Genomic DNA, 14,422 nt, shown 5'->3' with positions numbered 1-14,422 from the left:
GGGTTAGACCACCTCTCCCAGCAGTGCAGCGCCCCCTCCCCCAATATGGAGCTTGCAGGAATATTTCTGAGCTGCATCTGATGTGGTCACATCCAGCTCTGAGCAGGCACGTGCTAAACACATCAGATTCAGTGGTGACAGATGGTCCTCGACCTCTTAGAGCTTCAGTGGAGGGAAACAGACATCAAAGAGGCCATTGTAGAGAAGGGACAGTGTGATAAGGACTGGGGGAGGGTATGGTGGACTTCCCGGAGGAAGTGGTATTTAGGCTGCAAATTGAAGGGCAAGTTGGACTTAGATTTGGCAAAGGCAAAGGGCAAGAGGGCTAGGCCAGCCAGGGCCTCGCCTGGCCATGCCTGATGCTGGCGGGGGCTCTGAGATGCGTCTGACCTGGGCCACATCTCCCCCTGCTGGACCAGGCCTTGCTCTGGCTGGGCTCCCTGAGGCTGGGCCTCTCTGACTAGACTGGGCTTGGTCTCCTTCAGGGAGTGCCGTGTCTTGCTCTCGCTGGGCTGCTCTGATCTGGGCTGTGTAGCACCTCACTCGGGCCGTGCAGGACTGACCCCGGCTGGGCCCTGTTCTCCGTGTTGGTCCTGCAGGGGAGCAAAACTGACGGCCCCCAGCTTCACACTGGCCACCATCAAGGGGGATGAGTACACCTTCACATCCAACAACGCCGAGGACATCCGTGACCTGGTGGTCACCTTCCTGGAGGGGCTCCGGAAGAGGTCTAAGTACGTGGTGGCCTTGCAGGACAACCCCAACCCTGGTGAGTGGCTGCTGGTGTGGGTAGCTGGGGCATTAGGCAGGCCCCACACCTTGGCCCCGGCCCTGCACTCCAGGCTGCGAGGACCGCGTTACCCGTCTTAACCTGTCCTACCCGGGTAACGGGCCGGTGGCAGAACACTGCCTTCACCTCTGCCCAAGAGGAGCCTTCTTCTCTCCACCCCTTGGTCCTCCATTCTTATCTCCTGTCACCTTCTCCACATTTGATCAGGGGTCCCCTCAATGCTCTCCAAATACCCACTGCCATCAATGACAGCAGCATGACAACCACACTGGCCATGCACCTCCAGGGCTGCCTAGGCCTGTGCAGAGTGTGGACCTGGACCTGCCTTCAGTGGGGAGGGAGGCAGAATGCTGGCCCAGGGACAGCACAGTGACCAGAGAAGCCCCAGGGCTGTGGGTGCTCAGAGGAGAGGCCCCCATATAGCCCAGAATCCATGGAGGAGGCACAGAGTGAGCAGAGCGTGTGGGGCAGAGGGCAGAGGGCAGAGGACCACGTGCAGAGGCAGGAGAAAGCCAGCGTGTCCTGGGGAACTTCACATAGTTAGGTGTGACTGGAGTGTGACGGGGGCGGGGGGCAAGAAGCAAGGTGGAAGGAGTCAGGGAGGCCAGCTCCCAACAGGCTCAGCAGTGTAGGTCTTCTCCTAAGGGTAATGGGGAGCCACAGAAAGTTTTTGAGCAAGAGAAGAGTTTGGCCCCCTCTGGTGTCTTTGTGTAGAAGGTTGTGACAAGGTAGAGGCCAGGTGGCCAGGGGGGCAGACATGAGTGGGACAGGGCCTCAGTTCTTCAGTGGGGAGGAGTGGCTGATGGATCATCAACCTAAATAAAGATGTTCCAACCCAGCCCCTCTCTCTCTGCCCCCATGTTGCCCCTGCCCACCTCTGCTCCAAAGCGGGTGAGGAGTCAGGCTTCCTCAGCTTCGCCAAGGGAGACCTCATCATCCTGGACCATGACACCGGTGAGCAGGTCATGAACTCAGGCTGGGCCAACGGCATCAACGAGAGGACCAAGCAGCATGGGGACTTCCCAACCGACTGTGTGTATGTCATGCCCACTGTCACCATGCCGCCACAGGAGATCGTGGTATGTGGTCTGGCAGTGGCAGGTGGGTGGGAGGCTCCTCAGACCCCTCTGTCCTCTCTCCTATCTGTAAAGTGGAGTGAGGGACTGTGATAGATCAATGGTCTCCAGATGCTCAGTGGGGGGCGGGGCTGAGGCACCACAGACTCCAACCTGTGTCAGGTAGGGAGGGGCCTAGTGCGCACATCAGAGGAGGAGCTGCAAGGAGCAGGGATGGGAGGAGAGTGGCCAGCGGGAGGGGTCAGCCTGCACTGTCTGAAAGGCAGTGTGGGCACAGCTGGGCTGGGAACCCTGTTCTCCCAGAGACCCTCAGAGTTCTGCTCTGAGGACGCAGAGCCCGCCTTCCCAGGCAGCTCCTGAGCCTGGCTGATGCAGCTTAGAGCCCCGCAGGATGAAGGCGAAGTAACCTGAGGTCCTTGGGGAAGGAAGGGGACTTGGGGTCAGAAAACAATGGATCTATACCTGTGGAGACAGTCCCCAGCCACAGGTTGCCGGACATGGGGCTTTTATCATGTTATCCTAGTGGCTCCAGTTGAGGGCTGACATGAGCTCCCTGTCTCTCGACCTGTAGGCCCTGGTCACCATGACCCCTGACCAGAGGCAGGACGTCATCCGGCTCTTGCAGCTGCGAACTGCAGAGCCCGAGGTGCGCGCCAAGCCCTACACGCTGGAGGAGTTCTCCTACGACTACTTTAGGTGCCAGCTCCTGGGGACGAGAGAGAGGACGGTGGGCAGAGGCTCCTATGGGCTCTGGCCAGGGGCTGAGCAGCTTTGCCATGCCTGCCTGTGAGCAGGGCCTGCCGTTTCCGTCCCGGAAATGATGCTTCCCTGCAGGCGCACGGCATCCTTCCTTGAGGTGGTGGGGACTGTGCCCTCCCAGGCATGTCCTGGCCCTCAGTGTCACACACCAGTGCCTGTTTCAGCCTCATTATCCTGTGGGGAGACAGCAAGAAAGTGGGGGGCTTTGGCTCTGCTAGCCCAGCACTGTGCCCAGGAGGCCTGGTGGGCGGGGGGCAGAGGCTTTCTGCAGGAGGTGGCTTCTGCACATCTCTGGTGGCAGAGCGGGGTGGGGACAGCACTGCTTACTCCTGCCCGTGGCTTCCAGGCTGCTGGGGGGCTCCCCACTGGGGTTCTCCCCAGGCTTCCTGCAATGGGATGGCTGCTGACTGTCCCTGTGCTGTGGCAGGTCCCCACCCAAGCACACGCTGAGCCGTGTCATGGTGTCCAAGGCCCGAGGCAAGGATCGGCTGTGGAGCCACACACGGGAGCCACTCAAGCAGGCCCTGCTCAAGAAGATCCTGGGTAGCGAGGAACTCTCGCAGGAGGCCTGCATGGCCTTCATCGATATCCATGTGCACTGGGTGGGGACAGGTGGGGTAGGGGATGCTGGGCAGGGAGACTTTTCAGCTAGATACCTCCTTCCTGTTGAGGGCTGGCTGGGTCCTGGGCACACGTGGAGGCACATCTTACAGTATGCAAGGCCCCATCTCTTCCACTGTCTCCTTTGACCCTGTCATTCAGTTAGGTGCCAGCTCCTGGGGACGAGAGAGAGGACGGAGGGCAGAGGCTCCTGTGGGCTCTGGCCAGGGGCTGAGCAGCTTTGCCATGCCTGCTGTAGGCCAGGCATGGAGATGGAGCCGTGACCAGAGCCAGCCCCTGGCCTCATGGGGGCGATGTGCTAACAGGAACCAGTGCTGGGATGTGGCATCTAGGCTGAGACCTGAAGGCTGAGTAGGACCTAGTAGGCAACGGGGAGACAGCTGGGGAGCATCCCAGACAGAGGGAGCAGAATGCACAAAAGTCCTGAGGCAAAACAGGGCACAAAGTAACTCAGCTCATCTGGAAGATGTGGGCTGACTAAGGGAAGGGTTCCAAGCCCTACTTAGAAACTTGGGCTGTGTCCCGAGACCAGGGGGAGCCCCTGGACAGGGAATGGAACAGCCAGACTGGTGACTTGGGGAGTCCATCCTGGCTGCTGTGAGGTTGGGGACCAAGGAAGGGTGGCCTGTGAAGCAGCCGTGGCGGGTGGGCAGATCAATCCAGTTTTCTAACTTAGTAGTCTGAGGCCCAGGGTCAGGGGGAGGGTGACCTTCTACCTCCGGGCCAGTGTGTGCCCCACTCAGCCACAAGCCCTTCCTTGACAATCCCACCTGTTCTCAAGTACATGGGTGACTACCCATCCAAGAGGATGCGCTCTGTCAACGAGCTCACAGACCAGATCTTTGAGGGGGCCCTGAAGGCTGAGCCCCTCAAGGATGAGGCATACGTGCAGATCCTGAAGCAGCTGACGGACAACCACATCAGGTGAGCAGGTGTGGGGCGGGCAGCACTGCTCTGCCTGGAAACACGGCTTCCTCGCACGCAGGGAGAGGCTGACTCCTAGGCCACTCAGCCTAGCTTGGCCTGCAGCCAAAGGTTAATCCTCAAGAACCAGGAGGTAGGGGCTGGGGGTTTAGCTCAGTGGCACAGCGCTTGCCTAGTGGGCTTGAGGCCCAGGGTTCATTCCTAGCACTGCAAAAAATGAGAAAGGAAGACGGGGGTGGGGAGTGGTGGCTGTACCCTCCTGGTCTGTCCTCTGTTGATCAGCATGAGTCCTTCCAACTGCTGCTTCTCGAACCTGTGTGAGCCTCTGTGGATGGCTTTCCCCGGGCCTGCAGGCCACGGGGGCTCCGGGGATGGCTGGACCTACAGGTTTAGCCAGTGTCCTGTCCTGGCTTGGACTAAGGCCGTCAGTTGGAAGCTGTGGCTGAAAATGCTCATGGGTCACGGTCGGCAGCCCCAGAGGCTGTCACCTTCTCCCCACTGGGCCAGCCAGAGGCAGGAGAGGGAAGTCAGCCTCCTTCTTCCTCAGAGACTGAGGAAAGCCCTGCCCTGTTCCATCACCCCACCCGCCTTCCTCCCCAGCCTCATCACTCTCCATCTCTTGCACAAATTCCCTCTGGAACTACAGACCTTTCACACGACCAGACATTTGTACATGCTGGGCTGCTGGCAGGAAAGCCCTCCATTCCTTTCTTTGCCTGTCATAATTTGCTTCAGCCTTCAAAGCCCAGATCAAATGCCACCTCCTTGCTCGAAGCCCTCCAAGCCTCCCGCCTCAGTCCCAAGTAGGGGGCTGGCCTAACTCAGTGCTGTGCCCAGTGTGGCGAGTCCGGAGTCGCAGTATAAATTGCTCGTTTCCTCTTCCTGGGGAAAGTCTTGCTGTGAAAGTGAAACCTCAGCTGACCCCAGCAGAGCCCCTGGCCACAGTGGGTTTTCACTCTGGCAGGGGTCCCTGGTCCCTATGTGGACTGGTAACAGCACAAGGCCTGGCGTGGGTGGGCGGCCACAGGGTGATTGGCACTAACTGGATCCCGCTACAGAGATGTGGGTGGTGCTGGGCCTTGGGATGAGGAACTGGGGGTGTGGCCCTGGGATTGCACAGGTCCCTGTGACTCCTACGGGGCCTCCTCCCACAGGTACAGCGAGGAGCGAGGCTGGGAGCTGCTCTGGCTCTGCACCGGCCTCTTCCCACCTAGCAACATCCTCCTGCCCCACGTCCAGCGCTTCCTGCAGTCCCGCAAGCACTGCCCGCTCGCCATTGACTGCCTGCAGCGGCTCCAGAAAGCGCTGAGGTACAAGGGCTGCCAGGGACAGGGAGCAGCACTGGGTTGGTCCTCGGCCTCACTGGGTTCATGGGACCAGCCCTTGAGGATGAGGATGACCACACAGCTGTGGGGACCTGTTCCTGAGCTCCTCAGATGCCAGCCACAGTCGCACTCTGGACAGTTTGGGAGTCTGGTGGCTCAGAGGTGCTTGGCGCATCCCTTTAAGTGCGCCAAGCAGGCGTGCACCCCTGGGTCACACTCAAGACCCTACAAAGCCCTCTGGCACCCTGCACTTTGTTTGCCCTCTAAAGCCCTATGCCACCTGGGCACTGTTGTCACATTTCCCAGATAAAGAACTCAAGAATGTAAGAAGTGGCTGGTTCTGCTGTAGGAAATGAGGAGGAGGGTCAGACCCCAGTTTGTCTCCAAAGTTTCCTCTGTTCCCTGGTCCCAATGGTCCCTCTTCTGATCTGACCCTTCCCTGCCCATTTTCAGAAATGGGTCCCGGAAGTACCCTCCGCACCTGGTGGAGGTGGAGGCCATCCAGCACAAAACCACCCAGATTTTCCACAAGGTCTACTTCCCTGATGACACTGATGAGGTGAGGGCCTCTGGCCTCTGGGTTCCATCCCCTGAGAGGGTGGGGTTCCCTCAGCTGACACAAGGTGGCCTTGACTTCTCACCTGCCACCCCAACATGGGCCACTTTATCCTCCTGCACCTTGGTGGAGTCAGGGCTCAGTTTCAATGTCACAGACTCCCTGGGTAAGAGCAGTTTCTTAGAGAAGGCTTTGCCCCAGTTCTCCGTCCCTCCTTCTGAGGAGAAGCTGCCTTGGAGAAAACTCTGTCCTGCTGAGCTGGACTCTAGCAGGCCACTTCCCTGGTCCCAGCTTTGCTCCTGGGCATGAGGCCAGGCTGGACTCCCCACTGCTCCAAGCCCACTTTCCTGTCGGCAGGACCCCAAAGCCCCTTCCTGCCCCTCACATAATGTGGTCGGGGTCCCCTCCACCTTGGTTCTGTCTTCCAAGGGACCTGTTGTCTTTGTCACATTCGCGGTCAGGCTGCCTCAAGACCCCCACTCCCTGCTCCGTCTCAGCAACGCGCCTCATTCAGACGAACCTGAGTGCAACGTCTAAATATTTAAGTTTGAAGAGAAGTTTTAAAACTTGTCTGAGTTTAGAGACTAGAGACTCAGAAACGTCACAACAGGGTCCCAGGGGCAAGGAAAGAAGAAGTTCCTAAATTCCTTTCCTGTCTGTTCCCTCTAGTGGAAGCCATCCCCAAGTCCCTCTGCTCTCTCCATCTGACCTTTGCCAGACTCTCCGGTCCCCTCACCCATTTTGGAATTTGCTTTTCCTCTTCCTCGGGTCTCTCTCTGTCCACTCCATCCATGAGGCCTGGCTCTGTTGTCCCTCATGATCCTGCAGCCAGGCTTGGGGCTGGGAGGCCACGGAAAGTCCTTCCCAGAGAGCCAGGGACTGAAAAGGAGTTGCTTTTTCCTTTGTTGAAATGCCATGTCCAGCTCTGGACCCCCGGGGAAGCCCTGTGGAGGGCAGGGCTTGGTCTAGAGGGGCAGCCAGAGGCCAGGCCCACTCTGCAGGCGCTAAGTGAGCACTCCCCTCTCAGGCCTTTGAGGTGGAGTCGAGCACCAAGGCCAAGGACTTCTGCCAGAACATCGCCGCTCGGCTGCTCCTCAAGTCCTCCGAGGGATTCAGCCTCTTTGTCAAAATTGCAGACAAGGTGGGTCGTCGGCTCTCTTCCTGTCACCTGCCTGCCCAAATGCTGTGAGATTTTCTGGGACCACAGGAACGCGTGGGGAGGTGTCTTCTGCCCACTCCTTCCTACAGCCATCCCTGCTGCCCCAAAGCCTCTCCCTTGGAGCCAACGCACATGGCCTCAGACCATCCGGGGCCATCTGCCCAGGCAGTCTATGATCTGGACACACCAGCTGCCATGCTGAGGCCATTTAACCACTGAAATAACCCTTGAAGGGCAGTATGATTAGCCCTCTTTAACCCATGAAGTCTCAAGTTTTCCACTCTGCCAATATTTCAATGAAATTGACACAGGGTCATTAAAATCATAATCTAGAGCCTATACATAATTATAATAATTAACATTAATCAACATTAAGTAGTATAATTTTATTATATAATTATATATTTAAAATTTTTATAGGTGTCCACATTTGGGTCGATAGGATAAATAGACTAATAGATCCCAGAACTAGAGTTCAGACAGGTTAAGTAACTTATCCAAGGTCACACATCAGGAACTCAGATCCAGGTGCACAGCCCACATCCCTCCAGCTCTGTCCGTGGAGGTCTTGCAGTTCCCCTTCCATGGGAAGACTTTCTGACCATCTCAGGCAGAGTTGGGGGCTCTCTCCTGTTGATCACTAATGGATCTATGTACATCCACATTTATCTTCTCACCTCACCACTGTCCCTGTGCCAGACACTGAGGACCCAGAGATGACCCTGATGAGGTTCTGCATCCAGAGAGCTCAGAGCCTGTGGGAGAAGCTGGAAGGTTCAAGGCAGGGGGACTGGGCCTCATTTGTGGCCATGTTCCCCTGGGCCTAGGCAGTGGATGGGGTGACTGTCCCTCAGCAGGAAGAGGGCTGTGTTCTTCAGACGCTGACCAGGCAGTCAGGGCAGGGCAGGGTTGATACAGGGAGTGGAGTTTTTCTGGATAAGAGGCCTTGGGTAGGAAAGTCGGAAAAGGCAGTATTGCTTTAACTAAAATGAATGGACTACGACGGCCACGTCCCTAGGTCATCAGCGTCCCAGAGAATGACTTCTTCTTTGACTTTGTGCGACACCTGACAGACTGGATAAAGAAAGCACGGCCCATCAAGGATGGTAATGAGGCTGGGTCCTGGGGTCACCTGAGGCCTGAAGAGGGCAGGTGCTGCTCAGGGCTGTGCTGTGAGGCCCGCTGGGTGGAGCCCAAGCAAGGGCCTCTTTTGGGGCTGGGTTGGATGGGGGACGGACCCTTCAGTGCTGGGACTCGGGGTGACGGGCTGCCCTGTGCTGCAGGGGTCGTGCCCTCGCTCACCTACCAGGTGTTCTTCATGAAGAAGCTGTGGACCACCACGGTGCCGGGCAAGGACCCCATGGCTGATTCCATCTTCCACTATTACCAGGTGAGCTGCCCAGGGCCTCTCTGCTCCTGGGGCTACTGTGCTACAGTCTGGCTGTACTTGTGAAGCAGAGTCCTGTGGGCCTTGCCAGGTGAGGGGCCCAAAATAGCCGGCCTTACAGGGCTTCCTGGGATCCAGGGCCCAGGGAGTGGCCTAACTTCAGATCCCTCTCTCTCCTGATCTTCCAGCCGTCATGGCTTGATCACTCTTCCTCTGAGCTCCCTGCTTGTTCAGGCCCCTCCTTCGGTGCCTGCCTGTTCTCTGAATTCAAGATTCTGCTGCTACAACAGAGCATGTCCAGTGCTTCTAGGCAAGTCTGCAAATGTTTTCTGGCACAGGCATGCAGGGAGTCAGGAGGGAAGCTTGCATGTTGACCTCTAATATATACCTGGCACCTTTCCTTCCAGTTAACTCCAAAAGTAGGCATGTTGTTTCTATTTTATAGAGAAAGAAACAGACTCAGAGAAGCCAAGTGATGTAGTTAAGGTCACACAGCAGACAGGACTGGGGTTTGATCCCAGGGCTCCATGATTGCAGTTCAGTGCTCTTTCTGGGCTGTGGTCTGCTTACCATTCTGGTGGGAGAGACAGACCAGGTTGCTAGGAGGAGGAGGTGGGGGTTGCCTTGGTGGAGACACGCTGCCTGGGATGCAGGGTTGCCCTCATTTGCACCTGGTATCTGCCTCTCCCTGCCAGGTCCACCAATGCAATGTGTAAACCCAAGAGTCAGCCTTGACCTCTCCCACTGCCTGTCTCCCACATTCTGAATCACTTGCCTAATGATCTGACCTCCGGACTGTCTCTGACACCGCTGGGTCTCCCCACCTGCCCACCTGGCTCAGTCACCATCCTCCTTCCTTTGGCTGGTCGCAGCCTCTCCCTGGTCTCCCCCATTGGTTTTGTTTCCCCCCAGTTCACTGTGCGCAAGACAGTCCTCCTGCTTTCCAGGCCTCTTCAGGGCCTCCGGTTGCTCTTAAGGTACACCCCAAAGTCTGACTGGGCCCTGCATGGTGGTGCCTCTGCCTCCTCTTGGACTTGACACCCCTTGGCTCCATTCACTGCAGCTACAGTTTTTCAGAGTCTCAGGTCTGGCAGGGCCTTTGTCATGTCACCCCGTCTGGAATACTCTTCCCTCAATCCCTCCCCTTACCGACCAAGCTTTCAGATGTCTTATCTTGAAGAATTCCCTGTCCCCACGGTGGGATCACATCACTTTGTTATATGTTCTCCTAGCACCGTGAACAGTACCTTCACAGATTATAACCATACGTCAGTTTGGTGTGTATTAAATCCTGCTCTTGTCTTGAGACTGCAAGTTCCATGAGAGTAGGGTGAGTGTTGTTGCTTAAAGGGCCTGACTCATAGCAGATGCTCAACAAGCATTCGTTGGACTGATGGGTGGCTGAATGGGTGAATTGGTGACTCAGTGAATGCATGGGTGGAAGGGTGAGTGCTGAATGAATTTACGGGTGGATATTGGTGGGTGGATGCATGGACAGATGGGGAAGTGGATGGGATGGTGGCTGCATGGGTAGGTAGACCCATAAATGGGTGAGTGGTGGATGGGTGAGTAGACAGTAGGTGTGTGGGTGGGCAGGGGAGTGGACAGATGGTGGTTGACTCATCTCTGATCAGTGGGGCATCTCCCGGCCATCCTTCATTCCCTGCCCTTCCCACAGTGGATAAGACAGTCCTAAGGCTCCAGGTGTGGTGGACAGTCCTAAGGCTCCAGTGCTGGCCCTTCAGAGGCTGCATCTCAGCTTTTGGTCCACTCTCCCTCCTCAGATGCTCTGGTTCCGGGTCTGGAAGTTCAAGGGGTAGGGCTGGTGCTGCTGCAGAAATCAGTCAGGACCAAAGGAACACAATGGGAGGAGGCCAAACTGACTGGCTCTTCCAAGAGAGGACAGGCCTAGAGAGGAGAGCTGAAGTTCAGTTTCACCCTGAACTTCACTTTTGAAGCAGTTCTGTTCTCACTGGACTGTTAGAAGGGGAACTGGGACAGTGTTTTGGTATGGCTGTGCTTCCCAACTACACAGTACCGAACCTGGAGGTGTACTCGCTGTCTCCTGGTCCTATGACATCTCCCCTAGAGAAGCAGGATCAGTGGAGGCTGAAGAAATGGTGGGTCCAAATATGGGGGTAAGGCAGGAGCGCCCACTTCTTAGGGTGGTGGGGAAGGAGTCCACCTCCTCCAGCTCCCTCCACGCCTGCGACCGGCTCTGTCTCTGGCAGGAGCTACCCAAGTATCTCCGAGGCTACCACAAGTGCACACGGGAGGAGGTGCTGCAGTTGGGGGCACTGATCTACAGGGTCAAGTTTGAGGAGGACAAGTCCTACTTCCCTAGTATCCCCAAGCTTCTGAGAGAGTTGGTGCCCCAGGACCTCATCCGGCAGATCTCGCCTGATGACTGGAAGCGGGTGAGTGTGGAGCTGGTGGTGGGAATGGGAGACCCCTGAAGTGGACTCCAGGAACCCCAGGGGGCAGGTTGGCAGGTGCTGGCCAGCACCCTAGGGAGTGCCTCTCGTGGCTCCTGATGTGATCAGGCCACCCTCCAGTCTGCCTCTTCTCATCTTCCATGGGAAGAATTCAGGGGCCCCATGGTGGTGATTTGTCCTGTCCTGGTTACCAGGGTGACCTGATTTTATTGGATCCCCTCTGGCCTGCCTGCCTTGGGGAGAGGAGGGAGATCAAAAGTCCATGAGCTGGGATAATGGTGGGACCCCAGTGGCTCCCGGGTCTGCCTGTCCTACTTCTGGTCCTGACGATGGTCACGGCAGGAGGCAGGGAGCTGTGAGCCTTCTGTCCTGACCCCCCTCTCCCTGCAGTCCATCGTCGCCTACTTCAACAAACACGCAGGGAAATCCAAGGAGGAGGCCAAGCTGGCCTTCCTGAGGCTCATCTTCAAGTGGCCCACCTTTGGCTCCGCCTTCTTTGAGGTGAAGGTATGCCACAGGGGGTTCCTTGGAGAGGAAGAGGTGAAGAAGGGGACAAGACTCCTCCCCAGGACTGGGGGAAGCAGTGATGGTCTTGGACACTGCCCTGGCAGGGAAAGGAGGGATGCACCTTTAGCCTCGAGCCAGTGGGGTGTCTTGACTAGTGTTCAGCCCTGAGGACAGAGGAACCAGAAGCTCAGCCTGGAAGGGAAGTCAGGCCAGAGTAATGGAGGGTGGACTGTGACCATGTGGAGTACTTGCCTGGGTGGCAGAGCTGGGGAAGCCCTACCCAGACTGGAGAAGCCTCCTGACCTTTTTAGGGAGACCTGAGGAGAGTGCTTTTAGCAAGCAGCCCACATGGGCAAAGGCCTAAAAGTGTGAGAACTCAGGTCTGGGCAGGAAATGCCAGGGGCTGCGTGTGGCGGGCTATAGGCAAGCAGGCTGCAGTGAGAGGCAAGCTGGCAAGCAGGATGGGGGGCTGGGTTTCCTCTTGCAGGGGGAGTGAGTTTGGAGGGTTTTGAACAGGGATGACAGTGCCAGGTGGCCCCTCTGGTCACAGGGTGGAGGATGGAGCTGAGGGTCATCACCAGAAGCAGGAGAATGGTGGAAAGAAAGGCTGGGATGAGGAGATGCAGGGATGATCCCGCCACACATCTAGGATGCAGGCTCTTGAGAAGCTTGGCTGTGCAAGGAGCAGAGGGGTAGGTGGGAGCTGGGGCAGCAGAAGGTTCAAGGAGGGCTTTTTAAAGATGGAAGACCTTGCTGGGTACAGTGGCACATGCCGGTAATCCTAGTGACTGGGGAGGCTGAGGTAGGAGGATTACAAGTTTGAAACCAGCATGGGCAACTTAGCAAGATCCTGTCTCAAAATAAAATAAGAGGGGCTGGGGCTGGGGCTCAGTGGTAGAGCGCTCGCCTTGCCTGTGTGAGACCCTGGGTCCGATCCTCAGCACCACATAAAAATACATAAGTGAAATAAAGGTATTAAAAAAAAATAAGAGGGGCTGGGAATGTAGCTCAGTAGTAAAGTGCCCATGGGTTCAATCCCATCATTAAAAAAAAAAAAAGATCCTTTTGGGCTGAGAGAAGGAGAGAAGGACATAAGACTCCTAAAGAGGTAAGGGAGAGGGATGAAATCACTGCTGGGGACCCAAGGAAGGATGTGGGGACAGCACTGGGAGCATGGCAGCAGCAGAAATCACAAGGTCATGGCAGGACCACCAGCACCTCTTCACCCCTGGCACAAACCAGGTTGGTTTTATTCCAGCTGAGGGCACTTCTTTCCTATCTCCAAGTGCTTTTCCTGTTCTGGATCCCCATATGATGGTTCTCTATCTTTCTTTTCTAGCAAACTACAGAGCCAAACTTCCCTGAGATCCTCTTAATTGCTATCAACAAGTATGGGGTCAGCCTCATTGATCCCAGAACCAAGGTGAGCAGGGACAAGAGCGAGCAAGCAGGTGGGGTGGGGGGCAGGGAGCTGCTTTGCCTACACTTTAACCAAAGTCCCAGACACAAGCCTCTGCCGGCCCAACTCACCGGCACTACTCATCATGCATCTTGAAAGGTTGGTTGCCTTGTCTACACCCTTACCCCTCATTTACTCCACCAAAATTGCTCTCCTGGAGTTTCTAACAGTTTTTGGTGGGTTTTTTTGGGGGGGATGGGGTGGGGGCGGAAGGATGGCGGTATTGGGGATTGAACTCAGGGCCTTGCACGAGCTGGGGCAAGCACTCTATCACCAAGCTACATCCTCAGCCCTTTTAATTTTGAGACAGGGTCTTCCTAAGTTCCCCAGGCTGGCCTTGAACTTGCAATCCTTCTTTCTCAGCCTTGCAAGTCACTGGTATTATAAAATTCTTGCCACCAAATCCCATTAACTCCTTTTAGTCTACCTTGCCTCTCAGCATCATTGGGTGCTATAAAATGCTTCCTACTTCCAAAATGTTCTGTCCTCATACTGGCCAGGAGGATAGTCTGTGCTGGGGTAAATGCATGTATATGGGTCAGAGTGGCCCTGCCCCAGGGCCAGGAAGCATAGTCCTACCATTTCCCCAGAAGGGGTACACCTAGATAGTTGGTGAAGAACACTAATGACCATTATGTTCCCTGGCATCATGTGCCACACATTCCCAGTTCTCCTTTCTCTCTTGGTCATTTTTTCTCAAATACTTTTGTGGGTTTCTTCTCTACTCGGCCCATGGATATGATATTTCCCAAGATTCCACCCTGTTTTCTTCTTGGTTCCTTCCTTACACTCTCCCTGGTCATCTCAGCCAGGCCCACAGTATCAGTTCAGTCAAGTTGCCCAAGTTTCTAATTTTGGCTCCAAGTGCCCAACAACTTCCCAGATTTCCCTGGGTGTCTAGCCGGTTGGTCCAAACCAAGGCGAGGAGGCAAAGGCACCTGCTTCTCACAGCAGCTTCATGCAAAGCTGGCCCTCTTTGAGGACCTGAGACCTTCTGTGAAAGGTGTCTCTGGGCTGGACCCAGGGAGAGTGAAGCCATGCTATGCAGCTTTATGCCCATCCTGCTCCCCAGGACATTTTTTTTTATTGTTGGTTGTTCAAAACATTACATAGTTCTTGATATATCATATTTCACACTTTGATTCAAGTGGGTTATGAACTCCCATTTTTACCCTGTATACAGATTGCAGAATCACATCAGTTACACATCCATTGATTTACATGTTGCCATACTAGTGTCTGTTGTATTCTGCTGCCTTTCCTATCCTCTACTATCCCCCCTCCCCTCCCCTCTTCTCTCTCTACCCCCTCTACTGTCATTCATTTCTCCCCCTTGTATTATTTTTCACTTTCCCCTCACTTCCTCTTGTATGTAATTTTGTATAACCCTGAGGGTCTCCTTCCATTTCCATGCAATTTCCCTT

The 14,422-nt window shown here is 55.8% G+C and overlaps 1 protein-coding gene across 12 annotated transcripts in view; it reads left to right on the top strand.

The window, feature by feature from the left end:
• Positions 1–14,422, top strand: part of Myo7a (myosin VIIA) — a 79,215-nt gene that overhangs the window by 59,664 nt on the left and 5,129 nt on the right. For 10 of the 12 annotated variants that reach the window (XM_048788006.1, XM_048788012.1, XM_048788011.1 and 7 more), the window contains 13 exons: positions 600–769; positions 1,679–1,869; positions 2,438–2,562; positions 3,053–3,210; positions 4,017–4,170; positions 5,325–5,480; positions 5,949–6,054; positions 7,079–7,192; positions 8,229–8,316; positions 8,494–8,600; positions 10,829–11,014; positions 11,423–11,539; positions 12,879–12,962. In XM_048788006.1, the coding sequence (XP_048643963.1) occupies positions 600–769; positions 1,679–1,869; positions 2,438–2,562; positions 3,053–3,210; positions 4,017–4,170; positions 5,325–5,480; positions 5,949–6,054; positions 7,079–7,192; positions 8,229–8,316; positions 8,494–8,600; positions 10,829–11,014; positions 11,423–11,539; positions 12,879–12,962 (1,756 nt within the window). Of the gene's footprint in view, positions 1–485; positions 770–1,678; positions 1,870–2,437; positions 2,563–3,052; positions 3,211–4,016; positions 4,171–5,324; positions 5,481–5,948; positions 6,055–7,078; positions 7,193–8,228; positions 8,317–8,493; positions 8,601–8,785; positions 9,928–10,828; positions 11,015–11,422; positions 11,540–12,878; positions 12,963–14,422 lie in introns of those variants that run through there. The other 2 variants (XM_048788010.1, XR_007342251.1) reach the window with 2 other exon arrangements.

Source organism: Marmota marmota, unplaced genomic scaffold, assembly GCF_001458135.2.
Source record: "Marmota marmota marmota unplaced genomic scaffold, marMar, whole genome shotgun sequence".
In the NCBI taxonomy this organism is placed as follows: Eukaryota; Metazoa; Chordata; class Mammalia; order Rodentia; family Sciuridae; genus Marmota; species Marmota marmota.
The sequence above is the reverse complement of the archived record's forward strand: the minus strand, read 5'-3'. Positions and strand labels throughout refer to the sequence as shown.